The 24,805-nt window shown below is 43.6% G+C and overlaps 1 protein-coding gene across 1 annotated transcript; it reads right to left on the bottom strand.

Annotated features, from left to right (window-relative positions):
* Positions 1-1,434: 1,434 nt before the first annotated feature.
* il22ra2 (interleukin 22 receptor, alpha 2) lies at positions 1,435-17,583 on the bottom strand. Its single transcript, XM_060926335.1, has 5 exons — positions 17,520-17,583; positions 17,290-17,425; positions 15,925-16,103; positions 14,969-15,138; positions 1,435-2,033 (listed from the first exon to the last, which is right to left on the bottom strand). Exons 1-5 carry the CDS (start codon positions 17,578-17,580, stop codon positions 1,887-1,889), a joined length of 693 nt encoding a protein of 230 aa, XP_060782318.1. The 5' UTR covers positions 17,581-17,583; the 3' UTR covers positions 1,435-1,886.
* Between the last annotated feature and the right edge of the window lie 7,222 nt (positions 17,584-24,805).

Below are 24,805 nucleotides of genomic sequence, written 5' to 3'. Positions count from 1 at the left end.
AGCAGGTAATGATTCAGTAAAAGAATTGGCAGCGATTACACGTCCTGTGCCAACAGTTTTTGGTTTTTAAATCAAGCATCTTTATGACAAATCTGATGTTTTATGTATCATGTTAGTGGACCAAAATGTAATGAGGTAATCTGATTTGTTTCTTATTCCTTGACTTTTTAAATAGACTGTTTTTGATGCATCCTTCAACATGGTTTAATATTCATTTTCCTTCTTCATTTCCTTTATTTTTCCTTACAACTTTTTGTTTCTCTCATTCTTCTCAACTGGCTATTTAATTTGAAAGCTTTCTTGAATTCCATCCAAAGCATCCATCCCGTAGTAGAGCACACCCCGTTTTAGCTCATTAAGCGCGCTCAGAACTGGCACACACTCATCTGCTCTTAAACTGGTTTTAGCTCACAGCTCAGACACCAAGCAGCAAGGTTGTGAATGATGAGAATCATAATTCTGTGCAAAAGGGTTACCACAGTCATCAGACCTTGTTTTGTTGTTTTGTAATGACTCCCAAAACATTCAAGGAATAAAAAAAAAAAGATTCATTAAATGTCCACAGCTTAAGCAAATTGATTGGGATTTTTTTTTTTAATCGGTTTTGTACCATCTGCTTAAACTGAGTATATACATCAAGCAACAAGAGAATGACTTGAGGGGATTTTTTTTTTTGTGTGTGTGTGGGGTTTTTTTTTTTTTTGGTCAGTTATACCCTGTGATCATCTTATAAGAGCTTCTTATGTAGCACTGTGATTTTTTTTTTTTTTTTTTTTGATCTAGTGATCATGAACTGCTGATTTATAAGAGTGTTTTTGTTAAAATGTGAAATTAATGTGATGACGATGACGACAGTCTTACAGGACACCAGTGAGGCTGGAACTGCAGTTGCACGTTTGATTACCACTGAAATGTGTGGTTCGGGATACTGTAATTATTTTTACTAAAATGAAATGTCTGTTGGAAAAGTACCAGATTTAGTTGTTTTGTTTTGGGGGTTTTTTTCTCCATACGGTCATGCCTACAGATTTGTATAAAAACGGCACGTGAACACTAAGACACTAAATGACATTTTCCACTGAATGAACCGTTCACCAAAGTTGCCCTTTCCAGTTTGGTTTGTGAAAGTATTTAATAATAATAATAATAATAATAATTAAAAAAAGCAATACTTGTTACATGGATCACATGTACTGTATATACATAATGCTTATGATGACGTCCTCAATTATTTTAGTGTCTGTCTGAGCCACATGACCAAATCATTGTTGAGGTAGTTTTCTGGTACGGTTTTAGATCACAGCACCAGTGGCGGTTGTAAAGGGTTCATCCTGGAATCACTACTGTACTCAAGTGACCAATAAATCCTTTATTCTTCAAGCCTTGATTTTATTCTATATGGATATCTAATAAGTAAATGACTAATAGATCAGATGGTTTGCAATACATTTATTTTTCCACATAATCATTTCACATACAGTATATTAAAACTTTCTAGAAATTTCTGGTTGGTGTTCTAGCGCACACTGATGATGAAAACAGTGCCTGCAGTTAGATATACATTTGGGTTATAAGCTCCAGCTCTAAAACACCAACAAAATGTGTCCTGTATCAAATAAACTAAACTTAGCCTGAACGAAAGTGGCGTCTTTAGTTTAACTCAGGCGTAAACTGAGGAGCTTCCAAATGAGCAATACCTGGCTATCAGGTGATGAGGTGTTTGTGTGTAGTGTGCAGGTTGATCCCTCCCCTAACCCTGGTATTGCTCCCTGTGTACTGTGTGGAAAAACATAAAGGCAGGAAGTGTGATGGACACTGGCGGCCGTCTCGACTGTCTCCGCTGCTGTAGAGATCCAGTGTAGCAGGGTGTGTACCTGTGTGAAGCTTTACAGGGTGCTGATGCAGGACTTGGGACTTCTTGAGCTTGTAAGGCCTGAGAGGGCCATGACGGTCACAGCCTGAACACAGTACGTCGTCTGGGGGCTTAAGTGCTCAATCAGGAGCTTCCTCGGGCAGCCATTGGTTTCGTGAATCTGCAGGTCAAATTTGGTATACATGGAGAATGGTTACAGGAAATAATGCATTATTTTACTAATTACTAAGGCCAAAGGTAAGTGGACCCCTGACCCTCTCAATCTCCTCTCTCGTGTGTTTTTTATATAATATATATCTCACACACACGTGCCTAACTCCCCCCCTTTACTATTATAACCTCCACTCTTCTGGGAAGGCTTTCCAATGCATTTTGGAGCAGAGAGATGGGGATTTATGTTCATTCAGCCACAAGAACATTAATGAGGTCAGGTAGTTATGGCAAATGAGAAGGCCAAAGGTGCAGTAAATGTTTGTTCATCCAAAAGATGTTGGGGTTGAGGTCATTTTTCACTCGTATTGTCTTGAAAATAGTACAAAGGCAAGTATCAAATGTTCAAGCTGAGAACTTTTATTGTTTTGTTGAAAGTATATGCTCATTTTGAATTTGATGCCAGCAACGCATTTCAAAAAAAGTTGGGATGGGGTATGTTTACCACTGTGTTGCATCACTACTTCTTTTAACAATACTTTGTTAAAGTTTTGGAAATGAGATCGATTGTTGTAGTTTTGAAAGTGAAATGTTGTCCCATTCTTGCCTGATATACAATTTCAATTGCTCAACAGCTCAGGGTCTCCTTTGTCATATTTTATGCTTCATAATGCACCAAATGTTTTAAATGGGAGACAGGTCTGGACTGCAGGCAGGCCAGTTTAGCACCTGGACTCTTACTGTAGAGCCATAAGGTTGTAATACATACAGAATGCGGTTTGGCATTGTCTTGCTGAAATAAACAAGGCCTTCCCTGAAAATGATGTCTGGATGGCAGCATGTTGCTCCAAAACCTGTATACGTCATTTATGGCCCTTTTCCACTACCCTTTTTCAGCTCGCTTCAGCCCGACACGGCTCGCGTTTCGACTACCAAAAACCAGCACGACTCAGCTCGTTTCAGCCCTGCTTAGCCCCTAAAACTCGCACCGTTTTGGAGTGGGGCTGAAGCGAGCCGAACCGTGCCGACTGAGGCTGGGGGCGTGAGCAGACACTCCCCTGTGCACTGATTGGTGAGGAGGCGTGTCCTCACATGCCCACACACGCCCCGCGAGCGCGCTGGGATCTGTAAACACCGCAAACCCGGAAGAAGAAGAATTACGAATTACGAGAATTTCTGAAGCCTTATGCGCCTCGCCTCATCTATACGCTCTTGCCAGTATCTGTCCGCCACAGCACCAAGACCAGCAACACTAACGACTCCATGTCCTCCATGTTTATTGTTTACTATCCGGGTCGTGAGACTACCGCTTAAAAGCTCACTGAATCAGTGACATACAGAGCATCGTGGACGAGTTCGCGGAGCGCAAGGCTCGTCGTATGCCCTTCAAATAATGCGCGCAGTAGGCTATTGATGTTTTATTATGAGCCATGTACAGTATGTCGCCGAATGTTTTTTTGTTTGAGTTACATGTTCGTTTGAAGGACTTAATGTACAAAATAACATAGTTGCACCCCGTAGTGTTGAAATTGGTAAACACAGTGCATTCAGTGAGGTTTGCACCGCCCTCCTTTTATTTCTGACTCTTCCTGTCACCACTCTGAGCGCTCATTCGTATGCCCTTCAAATAATGCGCGCAGTATAGGCTATTGATGTTTTATTATGAGCCATGTACAGTATCCTAATGTTTTTTGTTTCTGAGTTACATGTTCGTTTGAAGGACTTGATGTACTAAATAACATAGTTGCACCCGGTAGTGTTGAAATTGGTAAACACCGCAGTTGCGGACATTTTGTAGCCTAAAATGATGTTATGATAAGCTTTAATAAAGGGCCCGGTCATTTGCCCCGCCCCCGGCCCGGCTCTGACTTGTTCCGCCACTGTCACTGATGTCACTGTTTGCGCTGCTTAACGACATCACATGACGTCCACCCACTTTCGCTAACTCCACCCAATGTGTCCACCCACTTCCAGCCAGCACGGTTCAGCGCGGTTGTAGTCGAAATGCAACTCCAACAGCCCCGCTCAGCTCGACTCGGCACGGCACGGCTCAGCCGCGTTTGTAGTGGAAAAGCGGCATTAGCATTCATGGTGCCTTCCCAGATGTGCAAGCGACTGATGCCATGTGCACTAGTGCACCCTCATACCATCACAGATGCTGGCTTTTGAACTGTGCACTGATAACAAGCTGGATGGTCCCTCTCCTCTTTAGCCTGGAGGATGTGGTGTCCATGATTTCTAAAAAGAATTTCTGCTTTTGATTCGTCAGGCCTCGGGACAGTTTTCCACTTTGCTTCAGTCCACCGTAAATGAACTCGGGCCCAGAGAAGGTGGTGGTGTTTCTGGATATTGTTTATATCTGGTTTTAACTTGCATTTGTGGATGCAGTAATGAACTGTTTTCACAGACGATGGTTTTCTGAAGTGTTCCTGAGCCCATACGGTGATTTCCACTACAGACACGTGTCTGCTTTTAATGCAGTGTCGCCTGAGGGCCTGAAGATCACGGGCATCCGATATCAGTTTTCAGCCTTGTCTCTTGCATACAGAGATTTCTCCAGATTCTCTGAGTCTTTTAATAATGTTATGTACCATAGATGTGATCCCCAAATTCTTTGCAATTTTACATTGAGGAATGTTATTCTTAAATTGTTGCACTGTTTGCCCACACAGTCTTTCACAGAGCGGTGAAGCTCTCCCCATCTTTACTTCTGAGAGACTCAGCCTCTTGAGATTTGCTCTTTTTATACACAATCATGTTACTGACCTGTTGCCAATTAACCAAATTAGTTTTATTTTCACATTACACAAAAGACTGGAAATGTTGTGGCTCCTGTCCCAACTTTTTGGAAACATGTTGCTGGCACTAAATTCAAAATGAGCATTCAGTCCAGTTCTTTCTCTCCTTAGCCCATGTAAGACCCTCCTGATGATGTCGCTGGTTCAGGAGTGGCTTGATATTAGGAATGCAACAGTTGTCTTCAGAAAAGGGGCTACATCTGAGCGTGGCGGCTCTTGATGCACTGACACCAGCCTCAGTCCACTCCTTGTGAAACTCTCCCAAGTTCTTGAATCGACTTTTCTTGACAATCCTCTCAAAACTGTGATCATCCCTGTTGCTTGTGCACCTTTTCTAGCCAGCCTTTTCAGCAACGACTTCCGGTGGCTTACCCTCCTTGTGGAGGGTGTTGATTGTCTTCTGGACAGTTGTCAAGTCAGCAGTCTTCCCCATAATTGTGGTTGCATGTACTAAACTAGACTGAGAGATACACAGTATTTATACTGTTTTACTCAAAATGAACTATTCTAACAGTTTAAGATACTGGATTTCTGATTTTTATGAGCTATAAGCTATAATCAAAATTTAAAACAAAAAAGCCTTGAAATCACCTCACATGTAATGAATATAAACTATATGAAAGTTTACCTTTATGACTTAAGAAAAATATTAACTTTTTCACGAAATTCCAATATTTTGAAATTCACTAGTAGTTCTTCATATTGCCTTTTCCTTCGCCTTTGCCACTGCTCTCTGTTTCCCTCACATCTCCTTGTATTCCTGTCTGCTCTCTTGATCTCTTTTTATCCCAGTTTTGCTTGGCTAACGTCTTTCTCATTCCACCACCAAGTCTCCTTGTCTTCCTTTCTTTGTCCTGATGTCACTCCCAGCACCTAGCTGTCTTCATCACCACTGCTGCCATACTTGTTCAATCATCTAATACCTCTTCACCCAATGTCTGTCTCACCATATCCCTAAATTCTGACTTACAATCTTCCTCCTTCAACTTCCACCATCTGATTTTTGGTTTAGTGTTCCCTTTCTTCCTCTTCTTTACCTCTAAGGTCATCTTAACCACCTCCTAACCACCATTTGATGCTGATTAGCCACACATTGCAGTCTCCAATCTCCTTCAGATTGCATCTCCGACATAAAATATAGTCCACCTGAGAACACCTTTCTCCACTCTTATGTTACTCTATGCTCGTCTTTCTTCTTAAAGTATGTATTCACTACAGCCATTTCCATCCACTTTGAAAAATCCATCACCATCTGGCCTTGCGCATTTCTTTGCTTCACTCTGTACCTATCCATCACCTCTTCATCACCCCTGTTCCCTTCTCCAATCCCTGCTCCAATCACCACTCTTTCCTTTTTTTTTGGTATACTTTCAACCACTTCATCCAACTCACTCCAGAAATCATCTTTCTCCTCCATCTCGCACCCCACTTGAGGGGTATATGCGCCGACAATGTTCATCACCTCCTTGATTTCCAGCTTCACACTCATCACTCTCTTTACCTCCAGCACACTCTTAACATACTCATCATTCAGGATTACCCCTACACCATTTCTCCTCCCATCCACACCATGATAGAAAAGCTTGAAACCATCTCCAATGTTCCTGGCCTTACTTCCTTTCCACTTTGTTTCTTGTACACACAGGATGTCAATCTTTCTTCTCTCTATCATATCAGCCAATTCTCTTGCTTTACCAGTCTAAGTCATAGTGAAAACAATTTTAAAGTTCCAAATTTCAATTTAATTCTCTGGCCTTTTCTACTCTCACGTTACTTCCGAATTCACTTTCCACCTTTCCTTGTCCTCCTTCTCCCACCAGTAGCATAGTGGTACCCTGCTGGGAACCAGTTCCAGTGGCAGCGGTTGTTTGTTAACCCAGGCCTCGACTAATCTGGTATGAAAGGTCCCGTTCATCATCCGCATAGTTGATTTGGCATGAGTTTTTGCCAGATGCCTTTTCTGACTCAACTCTCCCCATTTATCCGGGCTTGGGACCAGCACTAAGAATGCACTGGCTTGTGTACCTCTGGGGCTGGATTATTGTGGCAGCGGGGGCGTGGTCAAACGGTGGTCTGTGAATGGAGGGTGGAGTCAGGGAAGGTAAGTGGCAGAATCACTGCACCTGATGGGAATTAACCTGTTTTTGTGTGTCTTCCCCAGTGACCGTGCCCTATAAGAGGAGAGGAGAGCAGAGGAAGGGAGCTCTCCCCAACCAGAATGCTTTGTGTGCGCGCGCGTGTGACTGGGAGAGTGTAAAGTAGAAGCTGAAAAGCTAAAATAAGACAGTTTATGAGAACTCAGTTCTGGCCAGCTGTGCTTCTGTGCTCCACCCACCTTAAACGATTTCGACAGTGGTGCCGAAACCCGGGAGGAGTACAGAAGAGGACAGCCTTATGGAGTCCTCCCCCTTCAAGGACCTGGTCCATGCCCTCGCCACAGCCCAACAGAGCCAGCACCAGGTGCTGGTCCCCCTCCGGAAGGAGCAGGAACAACGGTTCGAAGCCCTGGTGCTGGCACAGCAGGAAGATCGCCAGGCGTTCTGGCATCTGCTCGTGTCGGTGGGGTCCACCGTCACCACCGCCGCGGACCCTCCCCACCTCACCCTAACAAAGATGGGCCCGCATGATGACCCCAAGGCCCTCCTCACTCTTTTTGAGCAGGCAGCAGAGGCGTGGAGTTGGCCGGTGGAACAGCGCACGGCGCACCTCCTCCCCCTGCTAACGGGTGAGGCGCAGCTGGCCGCGCTACAGCTCCCCGCCGACAGTCTGCTGGTCTACGCTGACCTCCGCAGGGCCATCCTCCAACGTGTGGGGCGCACTCCGAAACAGCAACAGCAGCGCTTCCGCGCACTGCACCTGGAGGAGGTTGGCTGGCCGTTTGCGTTTGGCCAGCAACTCTGGGACGCCTGCCACCGGTGGCTGAGGGCTGACAACAGCGACGCCGAGGGAATCATCGATCTGGTGGCGCTGGAACAATTCATCGCCCGACTTCCAGAAGGAACAGCAGAGTGAGTCCAGTGCTATCGGCCGGCGTCGCTGGATCAGGCCCTCAAGCTGGCGGAGGACCATATGGCAGCTGTTCCAACGGCAGGACAGCATGTCTCCCTCCCCTTCTGTTCCTCGTCCTCACCCCATTCCCCCACCGCGGGGGGCCGGCTCCACCCCAGCCGGCCCGCCGCACCCGCGGTGCCCTACTGTTTCCTACTTCTGTGTCGTCCCCCCCCCCCCCCCCAGGTGAGTGAGCTCCAGAACACTGGTGCAGAGGGAAAGCCTGGGCCGGTATGCTGGCGCTGCAGGGAGCCGGGGCACCTCCAGCATCAGTGCTCAGCGATGGAGGTGGGTGTGGTGGTCCGGATTCCTGACGCGCCTGGGACCGCCCTCGATTGGGCCAGAGCGTATCGCATACTGGTGAGTATCCAAGGGGATACGTATCAGGCTTTGGTGGACTCCGGCTGTAATCAGACCTCAATCCACCAAAGCCTGGTGCAAGATGAGGCATTGGGGAGAGCACAATTGGTGAAGGTATTGTGTGCGCACGGGGATGTTCACAACTACCCTTTAGTGTCGGTCCACATTCTATTTTGAGGGGAGAAATCTAGAGTAAAGGTGGCGGTTAATCTTCACCTTACCCACTTGATAATTTTGGGGACTGATTGGCTGGGATTTAGGGAAGTAATGGCACATTTAGTGAAGTGGGGCCTGCCATAATTTAGCAGGGGGAGGTCCCAGTGTGGCATTGGCGGGAGCAGCTGTCAGAGCCGTCTACGTCATCACCGCGTCAGAGTGAGGAGCAGCATGCTCCTCCTCCCTTTCTCGGGGAATCCCTTGCGGATTTCCCGTTGGAGCAGTTGCGAGATGGGACTCTGCGGCATGCGTTTGACCAAGTGAGAGTAATCAATGGTCAAATGCTCCAGCCAAACGCCACCCCGTCCTTTCCCTATTTCTCCATTATTAAAGATAGATTATACCAAGTGACACAGGACACTCAGACTAAGGAATCGATAACACAGCTTTTGATCCCAAAGAGCCGCCTGGAATTTATATTCCCGGCGGCTCACTTTAATCCCATGGCCAGACACTTGGGGCAGGATAAGACACTAGCCCGAATAATGGCCCGGTTTTATTGGCCAGGGATTCGCGGCGATGTCCATAGGTGGTGTACGGCGTGCCGCGAATGCCAGTTAGTAAATCCAGTGGCCATTCCAAAAGCGCCTTTGCGCCCCTGCCATTAATCGAGACTCTGTTTGAAAGAATTAGGATGGATCTCGTCAGGCCATTAGATCGGTCAACACGAGGACATCGCTTTATTTTAGTCTTGGTGAACTATGCAACGCGATATCCGGAAGAAGTGCCTCTTCGCAATATCTCGGCACATAGTATTGCAGAAGCACTCTTCCGCGTCATCTCCTGAGTCGGAATCCCCAAAGAGATTCTGACTGATCAAGGCACTACATTTGTCACTCGAACTGTATGGGTTACTGGGAATTAAGTCTATCCGCACCAGCGTTTATCACCCACAAACGGATGGCTTAGTCGAACGGTTCAGTCACACCCTCAAGAACATAATTCGGAAATTTGTAAGCGAGGACGCATGCAACTGGGATAAATGGCTCAAGCCCTTGTTATTCGCAGTGCAAGAGGTCCCACAAGCCTCCATGGGGTTCTCCCCGTTCTAATTATTATACGGGCATAAGCCGCGTGGCATTCTAGATGTGCTGCGTGAAAATTGGGAGGAGGGACCTTCAACAAGCAAAAATGAAATTCAATACGTTATCGACCTGCGCGCCAAACTCCACACACTCGCGCACCTAACCCGGGAGAATTTGCGGCAGGCCCAAGAACGTCAAGCCCATCTGTACGACAGGGGCACGAGCCTTAGGGAATTCACACCTAGAGATAAAGTACTCGTGTTGTTGCCCACGTCGAGTTCCAAATTGATCGCCAGGTGGCAAGGACCCTTTGAGGTCACACGGCGAGTCAGGGACATCGACTATGAGGTGAGGCGAACGGACAGGGGTGGGGCGTTACAGATTTACTACCTCAATCTGTTAAAACTTTGGAACAAGGAGGTCCCAGTGGCGTTGGTGTCGGTGGTTCCAGAGAAGGTGGAGCTGGGGCCAGAGGTTCAAAAGGGAAAATTGACATCGCCCACCTCTCCCTGACCCAACTCGCGGAGGTCGCCCAGTTGCAGACAGAATTTTCTGATGTGTTCTCACCCCTGCCCGGCCTCACCCGCTTCATAGAACACCACATTGAGACGCCCCCAGGGGTAGTAGTGCGCAGCCGCCCTTACAGACTGCCCGAACACGAGAAAAAGGTGGTTCGGGAAGAACTCGAGGCCATGCTCGAAATGGGCATCGTCGAGGAGTCCCACAGTGACTGGAGCAGCCCGGTGGTCTTGGTTCCCAAGGCAGACGGGTCGGTCCGGTTCTGTGTGGACTATAGAAAAGTCAACGTGGTGTCTAAATTTGATGTACACCCAATGCCTCATATTGACGAGTTGCTCGATCGACTAGGCACGGCTCATTTTTATTCGACACTGGATTTGACAAAGGGATATTGGCAGATCTCCTTGACTCCGCTATCCCGAGAGAAAACGGCCTTTTCCACACCGTTTGGCTTACACCAGTTCGTCACACTTCCTTTTGGGCTGTTTGGGGTGCCCGCTACGTTCCAGCGGCTTATGGATAGGGTCCTTCGCCCCTACGCCACCTATGCGGCCGCATACTTGGACGACATCATTATTTATAGTAATGACTGGCCGCGGCACCTAGAACACCTAAGGGCCGTCCTTAGGTCGCTGAGGTGAGCGGGTTTCACAGCCAACCCGAAGAAGTGTGCGATTGGGCGGGTGGAAGTACGGTATCTGGGCCGCCACCTGGGCAATGGGTAGGTGCGTCCCCAAATCAATAAGACCGCAGCGATTGCGGCCTGCCCGAGGCCCAAGACCAAAAAGGGGGTGAGACAGTTCCTGGGGCTGGCTGGCTACCATCGTAGGCTTGTAACTAATTATTCGGACGTCACCAGCCCGCTGACTGATCTCACTAAAAAGGGGGCACCAGATCCGGTCCAGTGGACGGAGCAATGCCAGCAGGCTTTCTCTAAGGTAAAGGCTGCACTGTGTGGGGGGCCACTATTACACTCCCCTGACTTTTCTCTCCCCTTTGTTTTGTGGACTGACATGTCGGGCAGAGGGCCGGGGGCTGTTCTGTCCCAGGAGGTGGAGGGGGAGGACCGTCCAGTGCTGTACATCAGCCGGAAGCTGTCGGTGTGTGAGGGCAGGTACAGCATCATAGAAAAGGAATGCCTCACCATCAAGTGGGTGGTCCTCGCCCTCCGCTACTACCTGCTGGGGCTCCCTTTCACCCTCTGTTTGGACCACATGCCCCTGCAGTGGCTCCACCGCATGAAGGATGCCAACGCGCGGATCGCCCATTGGTATCTGGCACTCCAGTTGTTTTAAGTTCGAGGTGGTCCACAGGCCGGGGGCGCAGATGGTCATGGTGGATTTTCTCTCCCGTCAAGGGGGGAGGGAGTCAACTGCAGGCCGGACGGCTCCCCGGCCTGAGTCGGGCGGTGGGGGTATGTGGCAGCGGGGGCGTGGTCAAGCGTCGGTCTGTGAATGGAGGGCGGAGTCAGGGAAGGTAAGTGGCAGAATCACTGCACCTGATGGGAATTAACCGGTGTTTGTGTGTCTTCCCCAGTGACCGTGCCCTATAAGAGGAGAGGGAGAGCAGAGGAAGGGAGCTCTCCCCAGCCAGAATGTGTGCGCGCGTGCGCGCGCAACTGGGAGAGTGTAAAGTAGAAGCTGAAAAGCTAAAATAAGACAGTTTATGAGAACTCAGTTCTGGTCTGCCGTGCTTCTGTGCTCCACCCACATTAAACAATTTCTACAATTATATCATATAGATCAGGGGTGTCAAACCTGATCCATAAAGGGCCTTGTGGCTGCAGGTTTTCATTCCAGCCATGCAGCAGCACCCTGATTTGGCTTATTCAATCAACTGACACACCCACCCTTTAATCAAGGGTGGGTGTGGCTGCAAGTATTTGACTGTGTGAAGACAGTTCAGTTGATTGAATGAGCCAAGTCAGGTGTGCTGCTGCATGGCTGGAATGAAAACCTGCAGCCACAAGGCCCTTTATGGATCAGGTTTGACACCCCTGATATAGATTATCATCATTTGTCACTACTACAAGATAAAATAGCTTGTTCCTACTGACTGAAAGCATCAACATTTCAAATCCATAGAGCTGGCAGCACAGTGGTGTAGTGGTTAGCACTGTTGCCTCCCAGCAAGAAGGTTCTGGGTTCGAGCCCAGTGCCAACGAGGGCCTTTCTGTATGGAGTTTGCATGTTCTCCCCATGTCTGCATGGGTTTCCTCCACAGTCCAAAGACATGCAGTTAGGTTAACTGGCTACTCTAAATTGTCCATAGGTGTGAATGTGTGTGAGTGGTTTCCCAAGCCCGGAAGTGAGAGGGTTGTGACAGGAAAGCCATCTGGCATAAAACCTTGCTCCAATTAATATGACGTGGATCAATAGGGTCCACATTGGCAGCAACCCCACACATATAAGTGGGACAAGCTAGAAGAAGTGAGAGAGGACCATACTAACTGAATGTTATCACTCCTTTCATTTGAATGAAAGATGGAAGGAATAAAACATGCATTTTTGGAAAATAATCAGTAGTGTAGTGGTGTGGTGCCTTGACCTAAAGCAGCAATTGCCCAATAATTGTAACTGTAAAGTTTCTCCTTTATCCTGGTTATAGTCCCAGTGGTTTCAATTAGACATTTGTTTTAATTTTAGGAAACAGAACCGCTGAAGATTAGAAAATATTGCAAGACGGTATCAACAAAAATAATAACTGCATGTGCAGCTGCAAACCAGAAACCACTAGATGCGTGCTCATAAGTGATCTGAAAATTGGGAACTGAAGTTGCAGCTCTGCAGGTGAACATTATTACAGGGAGTGGGCAGAAGTTGGATTAAAAAAACAAACAAAAAAACATATAGTACATGATACTTCACTCAGCCATTTGGAATCAACTTGCATACAGTACTGTGCAAAAGGCTTAGGCGCCCTATTTTTTTTTTTTCATACAAACTTTGTTAGAGATTCCTATTTTATGACGTCTACATTATCAAGTCAGTACAAAAACAATCGTTTTCCAGCACAAAATTAACTATTACAGAAAAAAAAAGTTTGGATCTGAGCAGCATATTACACAAGAGCCCACTTTTCAGATTAAAAAAGAAAACATGAGAAGCGACCCTTTTTTTTTTTTTTTTTTTTTTTTTTTTTTTAAAGCAAAGGGTCGTCTCACACCAAATATTGACTTTTTCATTTATTATAGCTTACTGATTACTGTTTATAGTATTTGAAACATTTAATTGTTGTTTAAGCTATTTTTGGTCTACAGCATTTCTTTGTGCCGAAGACTTGCACGGTACTGTATATTTTGGAGAAAAATGTCTGAGGTGTTTTACACCTGTTAGTTGCATCTTCCTCTTATATATATATATATATATATATATATATATATATATATATATATATATATATATAATTAGTGCATCTCAAAAAATTTGAATATTGTGAAAAAGTTCAATATTTTCCATTAGTTATTTAAGAAAGTGAAAGTTATATATTATAGACTCATTATACATAAACTAAAATGTTTCAAGCATTTTTCTATTTTAATTTTAATCAGTATGGCATACAATACAAAAACATAAAAAAACTCATCTCAAAATATTAGAATATTTCATTTCGAGTTTGAGTAAAACAGTATGAACACAGTGTATCTCTCGGTCTAGTTCAGTACACACAACCACAATCATGGGGAAGACTGCTGACTTGACTGTTGTCCAGAAGATGATCACTGATGCCCTCCACAAGGAGGGTAAGCCACAAAAGGTCATTGCTGAAAAGGGTGGCTGGAAAAGGTGCACAAGCAACAGGGATGGCCGCAGTCTTGAGAGGATTGTCAAGAAAAGTTGATTCAAGAACTTGGGAGAGTTTCACAAGGAGTGGACTGAGGCTGGTGTCAGTGTATCAAGACCCATCACGAACAGACATCTTCAAGAAAGGGGATACAACTTTCGCATTCCTAATATCAAGCTACTCCTGAGCCAGAGACGATGTCAGAAGTGTCTTATCTGGGCTAAGGAGAAAAAGAAATGGACTGTTGCTCAGTGGTCCAAAGTCCTCTTTTCAGATGAAAGTACATTTTGCATTTAATTTGGAAATCACGGTTCTCGAGTCTGGAGGAAGAGTGGAGAGGCACAGAATCCAAGGTGTTTGAAGCCCAGTGTGAAGTTTCCACAGTCTGTGATGATTTGGGGTGCCATGTCATCTGCTGGTGTTGGTCCACTGTATTTTATCAAGTCCAAAGTCAACACAGCCATCTACCAGGAGATTTTAGAGCACTTCATGCTTCCATCTGCTGACGAGCTTTTTGGAGATGCTGATTTCCTTTTCCAGCAGGACTTGGCACCTACCCACAGTGCCAAAACTACTACCAAATGGTTTGCTGACCATGATATTACGGTGTTTGATTGGCCAGCCAACTTGCCTGACCTGAACCCCATAGAGAATCTATGGGGTATTGTCAAGAGGAAGATGAGAAACGCCCAACCCAAAAATACAGATGCGCTGAAGGCCACTATCAAAGCAACCTGGGCTTCAATAACACCTCAGCAGTGCCACAGACTGATCACCTCCATGCCACACCGCATTGATGCAGTAATTCATGGTAAAGGAGCCCCAACCAAGTATTGAGTGCATAAATGAATATACTTTTCAGAAGTTGGACATTTCTGTATTGTAAATCCTTTTTTTTGATTGATCTTAGGGAATATTCTAATAATTTGAGATACTGGATTTCTGATTTTCATGAGCTATAAGCCATAATCATCAAAATTAAAACAAAAAAGGCTTTAAATATTTCACTTTACATGTAATGAATATAGAATATATGAAAGTTTACCTTTTTGAATTAAATTATGAAAAAAGGAACTTTTTCATGGTATTCTAATTTTTTGAGATGTGTGTGTGTGTGTGTGTGTGTGTGTGTGTGTGTGTGTGTGTATATGGCTGATGAACTGAAGAAGGCTTTTTTTTTGTTTTTCTTATTGTACCTGCTCCACCCCATCGTGCATGAGGTAAATCCTAAACATCAGCTTCAGTAGTTTTGTAACTGAGACCCTGCTGTTCCTCTGTCCCTGTAGAGGGGTCCGCGGAGGTTTGATCCCGACCACAATGCCTTCCCTGGTCACATTCAGCTTGATCTTTGGTGGGCTGAAAGTGGCTGAGATACATATGGAATCATGTGAGTTGAAGGTTTTTTTGTTCACACACATTTATGTGCATCAGTGTATTTAAATACGTGTGATTATGTATAGAGGTACAATCAATCAGCCTTGAAAGACCTGTCAAGCTTTTTTTTTTCAATTACCTGCTTATAAGAGACATGATTTTAAATTAAAATTTTTTAGTATATTATTTGGGTCAGTGAGATGATTTCCTTCATCGAGGAAAAAAAGCATTCTCTATAAAAGATATATGATTTATTCAGAACATTTTAAAATTCAAAGAAAAAAAAGATTGTGGGCCATCTGTACATGAATATAGGTCATGCTGCAAAAATAAAATAAAATAAAATAAAGATATCTTAGTCAGTGGAAATAGTCTGAGATTTCACTTACAATTGTACTCATTTCAAGTTTGAAATAATCTTGTCCTGTAAGTTGTGTGTAATTTTGCTCAATTTAAGCATTTATTTCTCGATAAAGGCAATTATCTGCCAATGCAATGAGAGAGTTTAAAGCTGGAACTAAGTCAAATTGTCCAGAAATAGTATCAGTAATCTTATAAGTAGCCTACTGTAATCTTATAATAGGAAATACTAGATAGATACTTTGATTATACTCAAGTTATTTCCATTTGCTATTTTTAAAGTCTATTTATTTTTTGCATTGTAAAATCCACTATTAAAAAAAAAAACCTTCAAATTGTGAGGATCAGGATCTTACAGCAGAATTGGAGAAACATAATGCAGAGATTTAAAAATATATATATATAGTTTGCCACTCACTGTCCCATTGAGGGTAAAACCTGGCACTGTTGACCCAGGGTGAAAGACCTTTGGAGGATCGAGCTTGAACCCTTGCATAGTACCACTGGCGTGGGTCAGACGTCTCCTGGCTCAGGTCACACTGCTGTTTCTGGATAGCCTGGCAGTGTTTACACACGCTCCACTGTTTGTCTCCATACCTGCAAAATACACGATGAAAAACTCAAATTCAGGGTGTCAGTATTTACATATCTAAAGTCTTGTGTTTGAATTTTAGAATGGTTTGAATTTATTAGTAGACTCAGGAGCTGTGTCCGAAATCACTCACTTGTTCACTACTTACTATAGAGGGAATTACGATATAGAAGACTTTATAGTGAACTCATTGGTAAAATGGAAAAACACTTTCGGACACTACTGAGCGTATTTCCCACATTAATCAACACAAAGTACCTGCGTCTTTCAGTTCTTTTAAATCAAGGCTGAATACTTTCTTCTTTGCCGCTGCCTTTTACTAAATTAAATTTGAGGCTTTTGATTAATTCCTCGCTCTGCACTGTAACTTTTTTTTATTCTTGTATTTTATTCTATTTTCGTTATTTTTAATTGTACTTGAATGTCTGTTTATAATGCGTTTCTTCCTCCGTCCATTCACCCCAACACACTACAATATTATTGCCATTTTCATGCCACAACTTATAAATTTGTCTCATGCCCGTTGTCATAAGGAAAAACAAACTACTCAATCTAAAATACTTAACAGTCCTTATGAAACAGATTTTACAGCTTTTTTTTCCAGCGCAACTGCAATGCGTAATGGTATATATTGCTTGCACTACAAAACGGCCAACTCACTATATATTCAACTATGTAGTGAGTGGTTTCGGACGCAGGGTTTATTTTGTGACAAGGCACATCCATATGCACCAAATAAATCGAAATCTGGATTTTTTTTTTTTTTTTTTTACCAATACTGTTATGTCTGAACCATAGTTATATATTTACTCATTTTTGTGCAGTATTGATATTTAATTCCAATGGTACACCATATCTTACATACTGTATTACATACGTCACACATCTCTTTTACACTCTTTATATTCCATACACATTCTATTCAGTTCTACATGTATAGTAATTATACAAAGTTTATATTTTATACATTGTCCATACCTTGTGTGATTTATTATTTATGACATTAAATGTTAATTTTAGTTTTAACTTCTGCATTCGTCAACATCACCTGAGCAAAATTATGAAAAATTCTTATATACACACACACACACACACACACACACACACACACACACAGGATAAAGCGGCAAACTTGACCGTGCTATGAGAAGTTAGCATGGAAAAAAAAATAGTGTTATAATACAAGCTTACACTTTATACTCCACGAAATACTGCAGGTCATCCGGTGTGTCAGGATGGTGTTTCCAGTGCAGGACGTTTCTGAAGTTCATTGAATGGAATTCCACCTGGAAGGGTGCCGTGTCATCCTGAACAAGCTGAACATTGCCTTAAAAATACAGAGTGATAACATCAAGGTTATAATCTCAAAAAGCAGCACTTACAGAGCTAGGAAATGGGCTGCAGAGGCTAAAAAGACTTACTTTGTGTATCACACAGAAGTGCAAAGTCCCACAAGAGCAGTAGAGTGCTCAGGATGCACATGTTTCCACCTGAAATGAATAGATGTGCTTTTTAATTCCCTTTTCAACCTTTTCAGCCTTCCTTAAACTAAAAATGGAGAAGTCACCATATTTGGTTATAACATGCTTTTAATATATGTAACGGAGTTCATACGTCAGCAAGCATCATCCATGATGAGGTATGATACATAACAAGTAATACAACACCAGTTCCAAAAACCTTGTGATGCTGTATAAGGCGTAAATAAAAACAGAATGCAATGATTTGCAAATGAAGAGTTTGACTCCAAGACGCTATAAATCCACTGTAATTAACTTGAGAAAAAAAGTATTTTCTTTCTCAAAAAATTGACAGCATGAAAACCACTATTTTCTGTTTGAAAGTGCAATATTATTTATTATTATGCATACAGGACACTTTTTTTTTTTTTCGCGGTCCAGATCCTGCGCTCTGATTGGCTGGCGAGTGGGTCCGTATCCTACAGTACGGACCCCGGTTACAGACCTCTGGCGACTCGCTTATTCACAACAACAACAAAAAACATAGTAGCATTTTTTTGTCAACATTTATCTTTTTTTATAAGATTTATTTATAAGATTATCAAAAATCTTATAAATGTTTGCCAGCATTTCTCAGGAGAATAGCATTAATTTTACAGCATGGATAGCGATAACAACAGTGTTCACAGCGAAAGCGAGTTTTACTACCCTGAGGAAGAAGAAATAAAAGAAAACATTTCAGGAGAAAGCTAAAAACCTGTAATTTGTTAACGCCGAGCAAAAACATGGCTGAATCCTGAATGACTCTTATTTGTATAAATAGGGGACTACATAGGCGGCAAAATGTAGTTTTTTTTTCCCTGCCATGGAAGTGCACTTGCATACCGGGGAGGAAGCAATTTGCATTACAGCCGTGAATGAGGATTCAAAATGGCGGCTCAGCTCGGTTTTCCCTTTCGGGCGCTCTCGTTTTCTGTTAGAATTTGGTAAAGAAAAAAAAAAAAAAAATATATATATATATATATATATATATATATATATATATATATATATATGGGGCGGCACAGTGGTGTAGTGGTTAGCGCTGTCGCCTCACAGCAAGAAGGTCCTGGGTTCGAGCCCCGGGGCCGGCGAGGGCCTTTCTGTGTGGAGTTTGCATGTTCTCCCCGTGTCTGCGTGGGTTTCCTCCGGGTGCTCCGGTTTCCCCCACAGTCCAAAGACATGCAGGTTAGGTTAACTGGTGACTCTAAATTGACCGTAGGTGTGAATGTGAGTGTGAATGGTTGTCCGTGTCTGTGTCAGCCCTGTGATGACCTGGCGACTTGTCCAGGGTGTACCCCGCCTTTCGCCCGTAGTCAGCTGGGATAGGCTCCAGCTTGCCTGCGACCCTGTAGAAGGATAAAGCGGCTTGAGATAATGAGATGATATATATATATATATATATATATATATATATATATATATATATATATATATATAAAATTTACCAGCTTAAGGTCGGTCCATATGGTGAAATACCATGACCTCTGCCTTGAATACTGACCTCGGCCCAGAGGGCCTCGCTCGTACCTTCAAGACCTCGGTCATGGTATTTCACTATACGGACCTCCCAGATATCTAGCAGGTTTCATTCATTTGGTTCGATAGCATGCAATATTGTTAGCATATCGCTTATCCTACATGTATTACATCTCTCTACTCAGTAGAGAATGAGTGTTGAATATGGTTTACGACACTGCATGGTTGTCAAGACAAAATGATGTCGCACGTCAGAGCTGATGTGAATATTCAATGAGAGAGTTTTCTGCTGTGCATACACGGAAGCATTTCTTTGTTCGCCTGGAAAGAGAAAGATGCGTTAAACACCCGAAAGGCTACCAAAACTTCATGAGAGATTCTTTACACATATTTACAAGAGAAAAACATACCAACAGACATCGAAAAACTGGAAAAGAGATGCGTCGGAGACTTAAAACTTCTGCGCTAGCGAGCAACTGTGACAATTTGTAAACAAACATGGCTGCCAGGTTTGCTTTGCTAGATGCAGAAAACTTAGAGAATTTTGAAAGAGAGACACGTTGAACACCCGAAAGGAATGTGTACGTATAATAATAATAATAATAATAATAATAATAATAATAATATTGGCTGACTTTTTTTTTTTCACGGTATATTAGATATATTCCATTCAGCTGCTCATCTCCGATTCGCTCAATATCATGCTAGCTGAATGGAATAGATCTGATATACCACTCAAAGCCAGCCAATATTATTGAACTAACACATTTTACACTCATTAAAAATGCAAATCTAGATTTTGATTTTTCAAATTTTATTTAAAAAACTTATTGGCTCGCTTGCAGCTGGTGTGCATCACTAGTACATGATTATCCACTGCATGCAGCCATGCCCATAGGCCATGGTGCATTCTGGGAAATGCAGTCCAGAAATGCAGAAACAACATCTGGCGCCAAAATGACGGTAGACTTATACGGTAACATTTTAAGATGATCAGGCTTCAATGATCAAAAAGTGCATAAAATCACACAGCCTGGCTACTCACCTCTGCTTTGGTTTTCTGACTGAGAGTGGGGTCATGATGCGCTCAGTGCTGTGAAAGATGATGAGCTGCATCACAGCATCAGGAGTAGTTTCATTTAACCATATCTCGCTGAAGCAGAAAGCAGTTGAAAAGTCCTTTGTCGTTCTTACCAGCAGTTTTAATTCAACTATTTTGTTGATGAGTAAGCACAAGTTGGACAGAAGTACAGTGGTGCTTGAAAGTTTGTGAACCCTTTACAATTTTTTGTGTTTCTGCATAAATAGGACCGAAAAAATCATCAGATTTTCACACAAGTCGTAAAAGTAGATAAAGAGAACCCAGTTAAACAAATGAGGCAAAAATATTATACTTGGTCATTTATTTATTGAGGAAAATGATCCAATATTACATATCTGTGAGTGGCAAAAGTATGCGAACCTCTAGGATTAGCAGTTAATTTGAAGGTAAAATTAGAGTCAGGTGTTTTCAATCAATGGGATGACAATCAGGTGTGAGTGGGCACCCTGTTTTATTTAAAGAACAGGGATCTATCAAAGTCTGATCTTCACAACGCATGTTTGTGGAAGCGTATCATTGCACGAACAAAGGAGATTTCTGAGGACCTCAGCAAAAACATTGTTGATGCTCATCAGGCTGGAAAAGGTTACAAAACCATCTCTAAAGAGTTTGGACTCCACCAATCCACAGTCAGACAGATTCAAGACCATTGTTACCCTCCCCAGGAGTGGTCGACCAACAAAGATCACTCCAAGAGCAAGGCGTGGAATAGTCAGCGAGGTCACAAAGGACCCCAGGGTAACTTCTAAGCAACTGAAGGCCTCTCTCACATTGGCTAATGTTCATGAGTCCACCATCAGGAGAACACTGAACAACAATGGTGTGCAGGGCAGGGTTGCAAAGGAGAAAGCCACTGCTCTCCAAAAAGAACATTGCTGCTCATCTGCAGTTTGCTGAAGATCATGTGGACAAGCCAGAAGGCTATTGGAAAAATGTTTTGTGGATGGATGAGACCAAAATAGAACTTTTTGCTTTAAATGAGAAACGTTATGTTTGGAGAAAGGAAAACACTGCATTCTAGCATAAGAACCTTATCCCATCTGTGAAACATGGTGGTGGTAGTGTCATGGTTTGGGCCTGTTTTGCTGCTTCTGGGTCAGGATGGCTTGCCATCATTGATGGAACAATGAATTTGGAATTATACGAGCAAATTCTAAAGGAAAATGTCAGGACATCTGTTCATGAACTGAATCTCAAGAGAAGGTGGGTCATGCAGCAAGACAACAACCCTAAGCACACAAGTTGTTCTACCAAAGAATTGTTAAAGAAGAATAAAGTTAATGTTTTGGAATGGCCAAGTCAAAGTCCTGACCTTAATCCAATCAAAATGTTGTGGAAGGACCTGAAGCGAGCAGTTCATGTGAGGAAACCCACCAACATCCCAGAGTTGAAGCTGTTCTGTACAGAGGAATGGGCTAAAATTCCTCCAAGCTGGTGTGCAGGACTGATCAACAGTTACCGGAAACGTTTAGTTGCAGTTATTGCTGCACAAGGGGGTCACACCAGATACTGAAAGCAAAGGTTCACATACTTTTGCCACTCACAGATATGTAATATTGGATCATTTTCCTCAATAAATAAATTACCAAGTATAAAATTTTTGTCTCATTTGTTTAACTAGGTTCTCTTTATCTACTTTTACTGTAGGACTTGTGTGAAAATCTGATGATGTTTTAGGTCATATTTATGCAGAAATGTAGAAAATTCTAAAGGGTTCACAAACTTTCAAGCACCACTGTATGTCAGGTCCAAAGCCATGGCATCTCTTGAGCTCTCATGAGATCTCCAGCTCAGTGTCCCTTGTGTTCCAGGAGCACTGCTGGTGACTCCCCGGTGAGCTTCTTCAGAGAATTTTATGCAAAGTCCTGAAGATTGTTTTGCAGTGTTAAGCTACTGATGTATAAGAGCTCATTCCAGTCAAAAGTTATGTCTCCAAAGCTTGCACAAATGCTCTACAGCATCTTGCATAAGCTCTCTGCTCGGCATCGCTTCATTCCAAGTAGGATGGCCAGTGAATCCTTCAGTGAGTTTATCAATATTACACTCTTCACAATACCTGCAGAACTGTTGAAGTTTCAGCTGTTCAGGTCCATGATAGAGAGATAAAGAAATAGAAGGCTTGAACTTGGACTGGTGTATGCAAATTTTGGGACAGGAATATAGAAGGTTCCGGGTTTTAACCTCATGGCCTACAGGGTCCTTTCTGTGCGGAGGTTACATGTTCTCCCCATGTCTGCATGGGTTTCCTCTGGGTGCTCCAGTTTCCCCTACAGTTCAGAGACATGCAGATTAGGTAAAATACCCAGCCACTGGGGTTGTACAAGCCAGTGCATGTTTAGCGCCGGTCCCAAGCCTGGATAGCTTGGGGAGGGTTGCATCAGGAAGGGCATCTGGTGTAAAACCTACGCCAAACCAAATATGCAGATCCTGATAAACCACAGTGGCAACCCCTAACAGGAGCAGCCAGAAGAAGAAGCAGCAGCATATTGATGAGTCTGGACTATTATTAAAGAAATAAGAAGTCTGTGTTTAAGTCTAGGCTGAAAACATATCTGTTTAGTCAAGCCTTTTGTTAATGGTGTTTATGAGGTAAAGGTGTAGATCTGGAGGGTCCTCAGACCATAGTGTTTTGATAAACTGGGATGTACTGGTATACCCAGTTAATACCCTGCAACCGCATATTCTGGCAGAGAGACTTCACCGGAACTTCAACATGAGCAGTCAGCTCATCCTCTGGATCCTGGACTTTCTAACTAACCGAACCCAGTGTGTCCGGATTAACAATAACCTGTCTGATCTCCTCACCACCTCCACTGGCTCCCCACAAGGCTGTGTGCTTTCTCCGCTGCTCTTCATTCTGTACACTGATGAGTGCAGATCAACGTACCCCAACGGTCACCTGGTTAAGTTTGCTGATGACACAGTTCTCCTGTCCGGCCCTTCCCTCCATCATGGACCCGCTCTTCAGCAGTTCGTAGAGTGGTGTGACTCTTCCTGCCTGGAGTTGAATGTTAGTAAAACTAAGAGGATAGTGGTGACCTTCTCCAGCAGCCAAAGGGAACTGGCGGCGGCTGTCACCACTATGGTCCACGGTTTTCCGGTTGAGACAGTTGAGGAATAGAAATACCTGGGAACCATTCTGGACTGCCAACTGAGGTTCTCTTCTAACACAGAAGGGATCCTGAGGAAGTGTCACCAGAGGATGTACCTACTAAGGAAACTGAACTCTTTTTCTGTCAGTCAGAACATCTTGTTGACATTCTATTATACATTCATTGAAAGTGTTTTAGCTTTTTCTATATGCTGTTGGTATTACTCCATTACTGTACAGGATAGGAACCGCCTGCATAATATTGTCAAGGTGTGTTCTAAGATTATTGGACTTCCTGCTCGCCACCTGAATACTGTGTACGAGCAGCAGGCTAGTGGCCTGGCTCGTCGAATTCTTAAGGACTCGACTCATGCTTTGTTCCCGGCATTTGAGCAGCTGCCATCTGGTCGCAGGTTCTGCTGTCTGGCCTGTAAGACCCAGAGGAGGAGAGCAACCTTTGTTCCAAGTGTTATTCTCCTCCTGAACTCTAAGAAGTCTAAGACAGTTACAATAACTTAAGTCTTCTGTACAATACTCTAGTGCAATATCACATGTCCTGATGTGCAAGATTACAATATCACCTTGTCACTTTAACTACAATGTCACTCTAATCATATTGTCATTTTAATTTTATCCACGCGTCATTTTATTTATTTGCCATATTTTATCTGCTGCCTTTTTTTTTTTTTACTTTGTTACTGGCAACAGGCCTGCCATTGTATATTGTACATAATACACGTGTTTGTTTGTTTTGCCCACCCATTTTTGTGATTTACATTCTTTGTGATTTTATTTTCTTGCTCTTTTAATGTACCGCTCTTCGCCCTTCTAATTGCCCTTCGGGGATAAATAAAGTTTTGTCTAAGTCTCTAAGTCTAAGTATGGATGCTGTCAGTCCCCACTCGCTTGCTCACTAGTTTGTTGACAGTGTAGTGGCTGCTGCTTTATGTCCCGGGGCTCCCTCAAGCCTGTGTTATCTTCTGGCTCTCCCCTTTTAGTTATGCTGTCATAGTTAGTTGCTGGAGTCCCTGCTTGCACTCAGTGCAATATGTATACTGTTCCTACTTATTCAGGTGACATTGGGCATACCTAACAACCTGTTTTCTCTCTCTCTCACCCCCCAGATCTGTCCCTCTGAGTTACATGTCGGTCCTGGGATCGAGATAGTGACTTCTTCTGCTCCTCGGACCTGCCTGATCCATCCTAGTGCCCTGTGTCTGGTTGGAGTCTCATCACATCGCTCCTGTGGAGGGCGGCCCCATGTGGACAGTTGGGGGTCGCGCCTGGAGGACGCTCTGGACCAGGGGTCATCAAACTACGGCCCGCGGGCCAACTCCGGCCCGCCACCCCCCTTTGACTGGCCCCTCTGCCCCCCACCACTTGAACCGGCCCTATGAGGCAATCCCCAAAAGTGGTCATGGCCTATTTTTTTTAAATTGCTTTTTGGCAAATAATATGTCTGCATCTTGTATTTTGTTGATTTTATCAATTAAAATTGATATTTAGTTATAAAATGAACTATTCATATTTTCTGAA

The sequence above is a fragment of the Neoarius graeffei genome, chromosome 7 (genome assembly GCF_027579695.1).
Source record: "Neoarius graeffei isolate fNeoGra1 chromosome 7, fNeoGra1.pri, whole genome shotgun sequence".
Lineage (NCBI taxonomy): Eukaryota > Metazoa > Chordata > Actinopteri > Siluriformes > Ariidae > Neoarius > Neoarius graeffei.
Note: the sequence above shows the minus strand (reverse complement) of the source record. Positions and strands in the feature narration are given on the sequence as shown.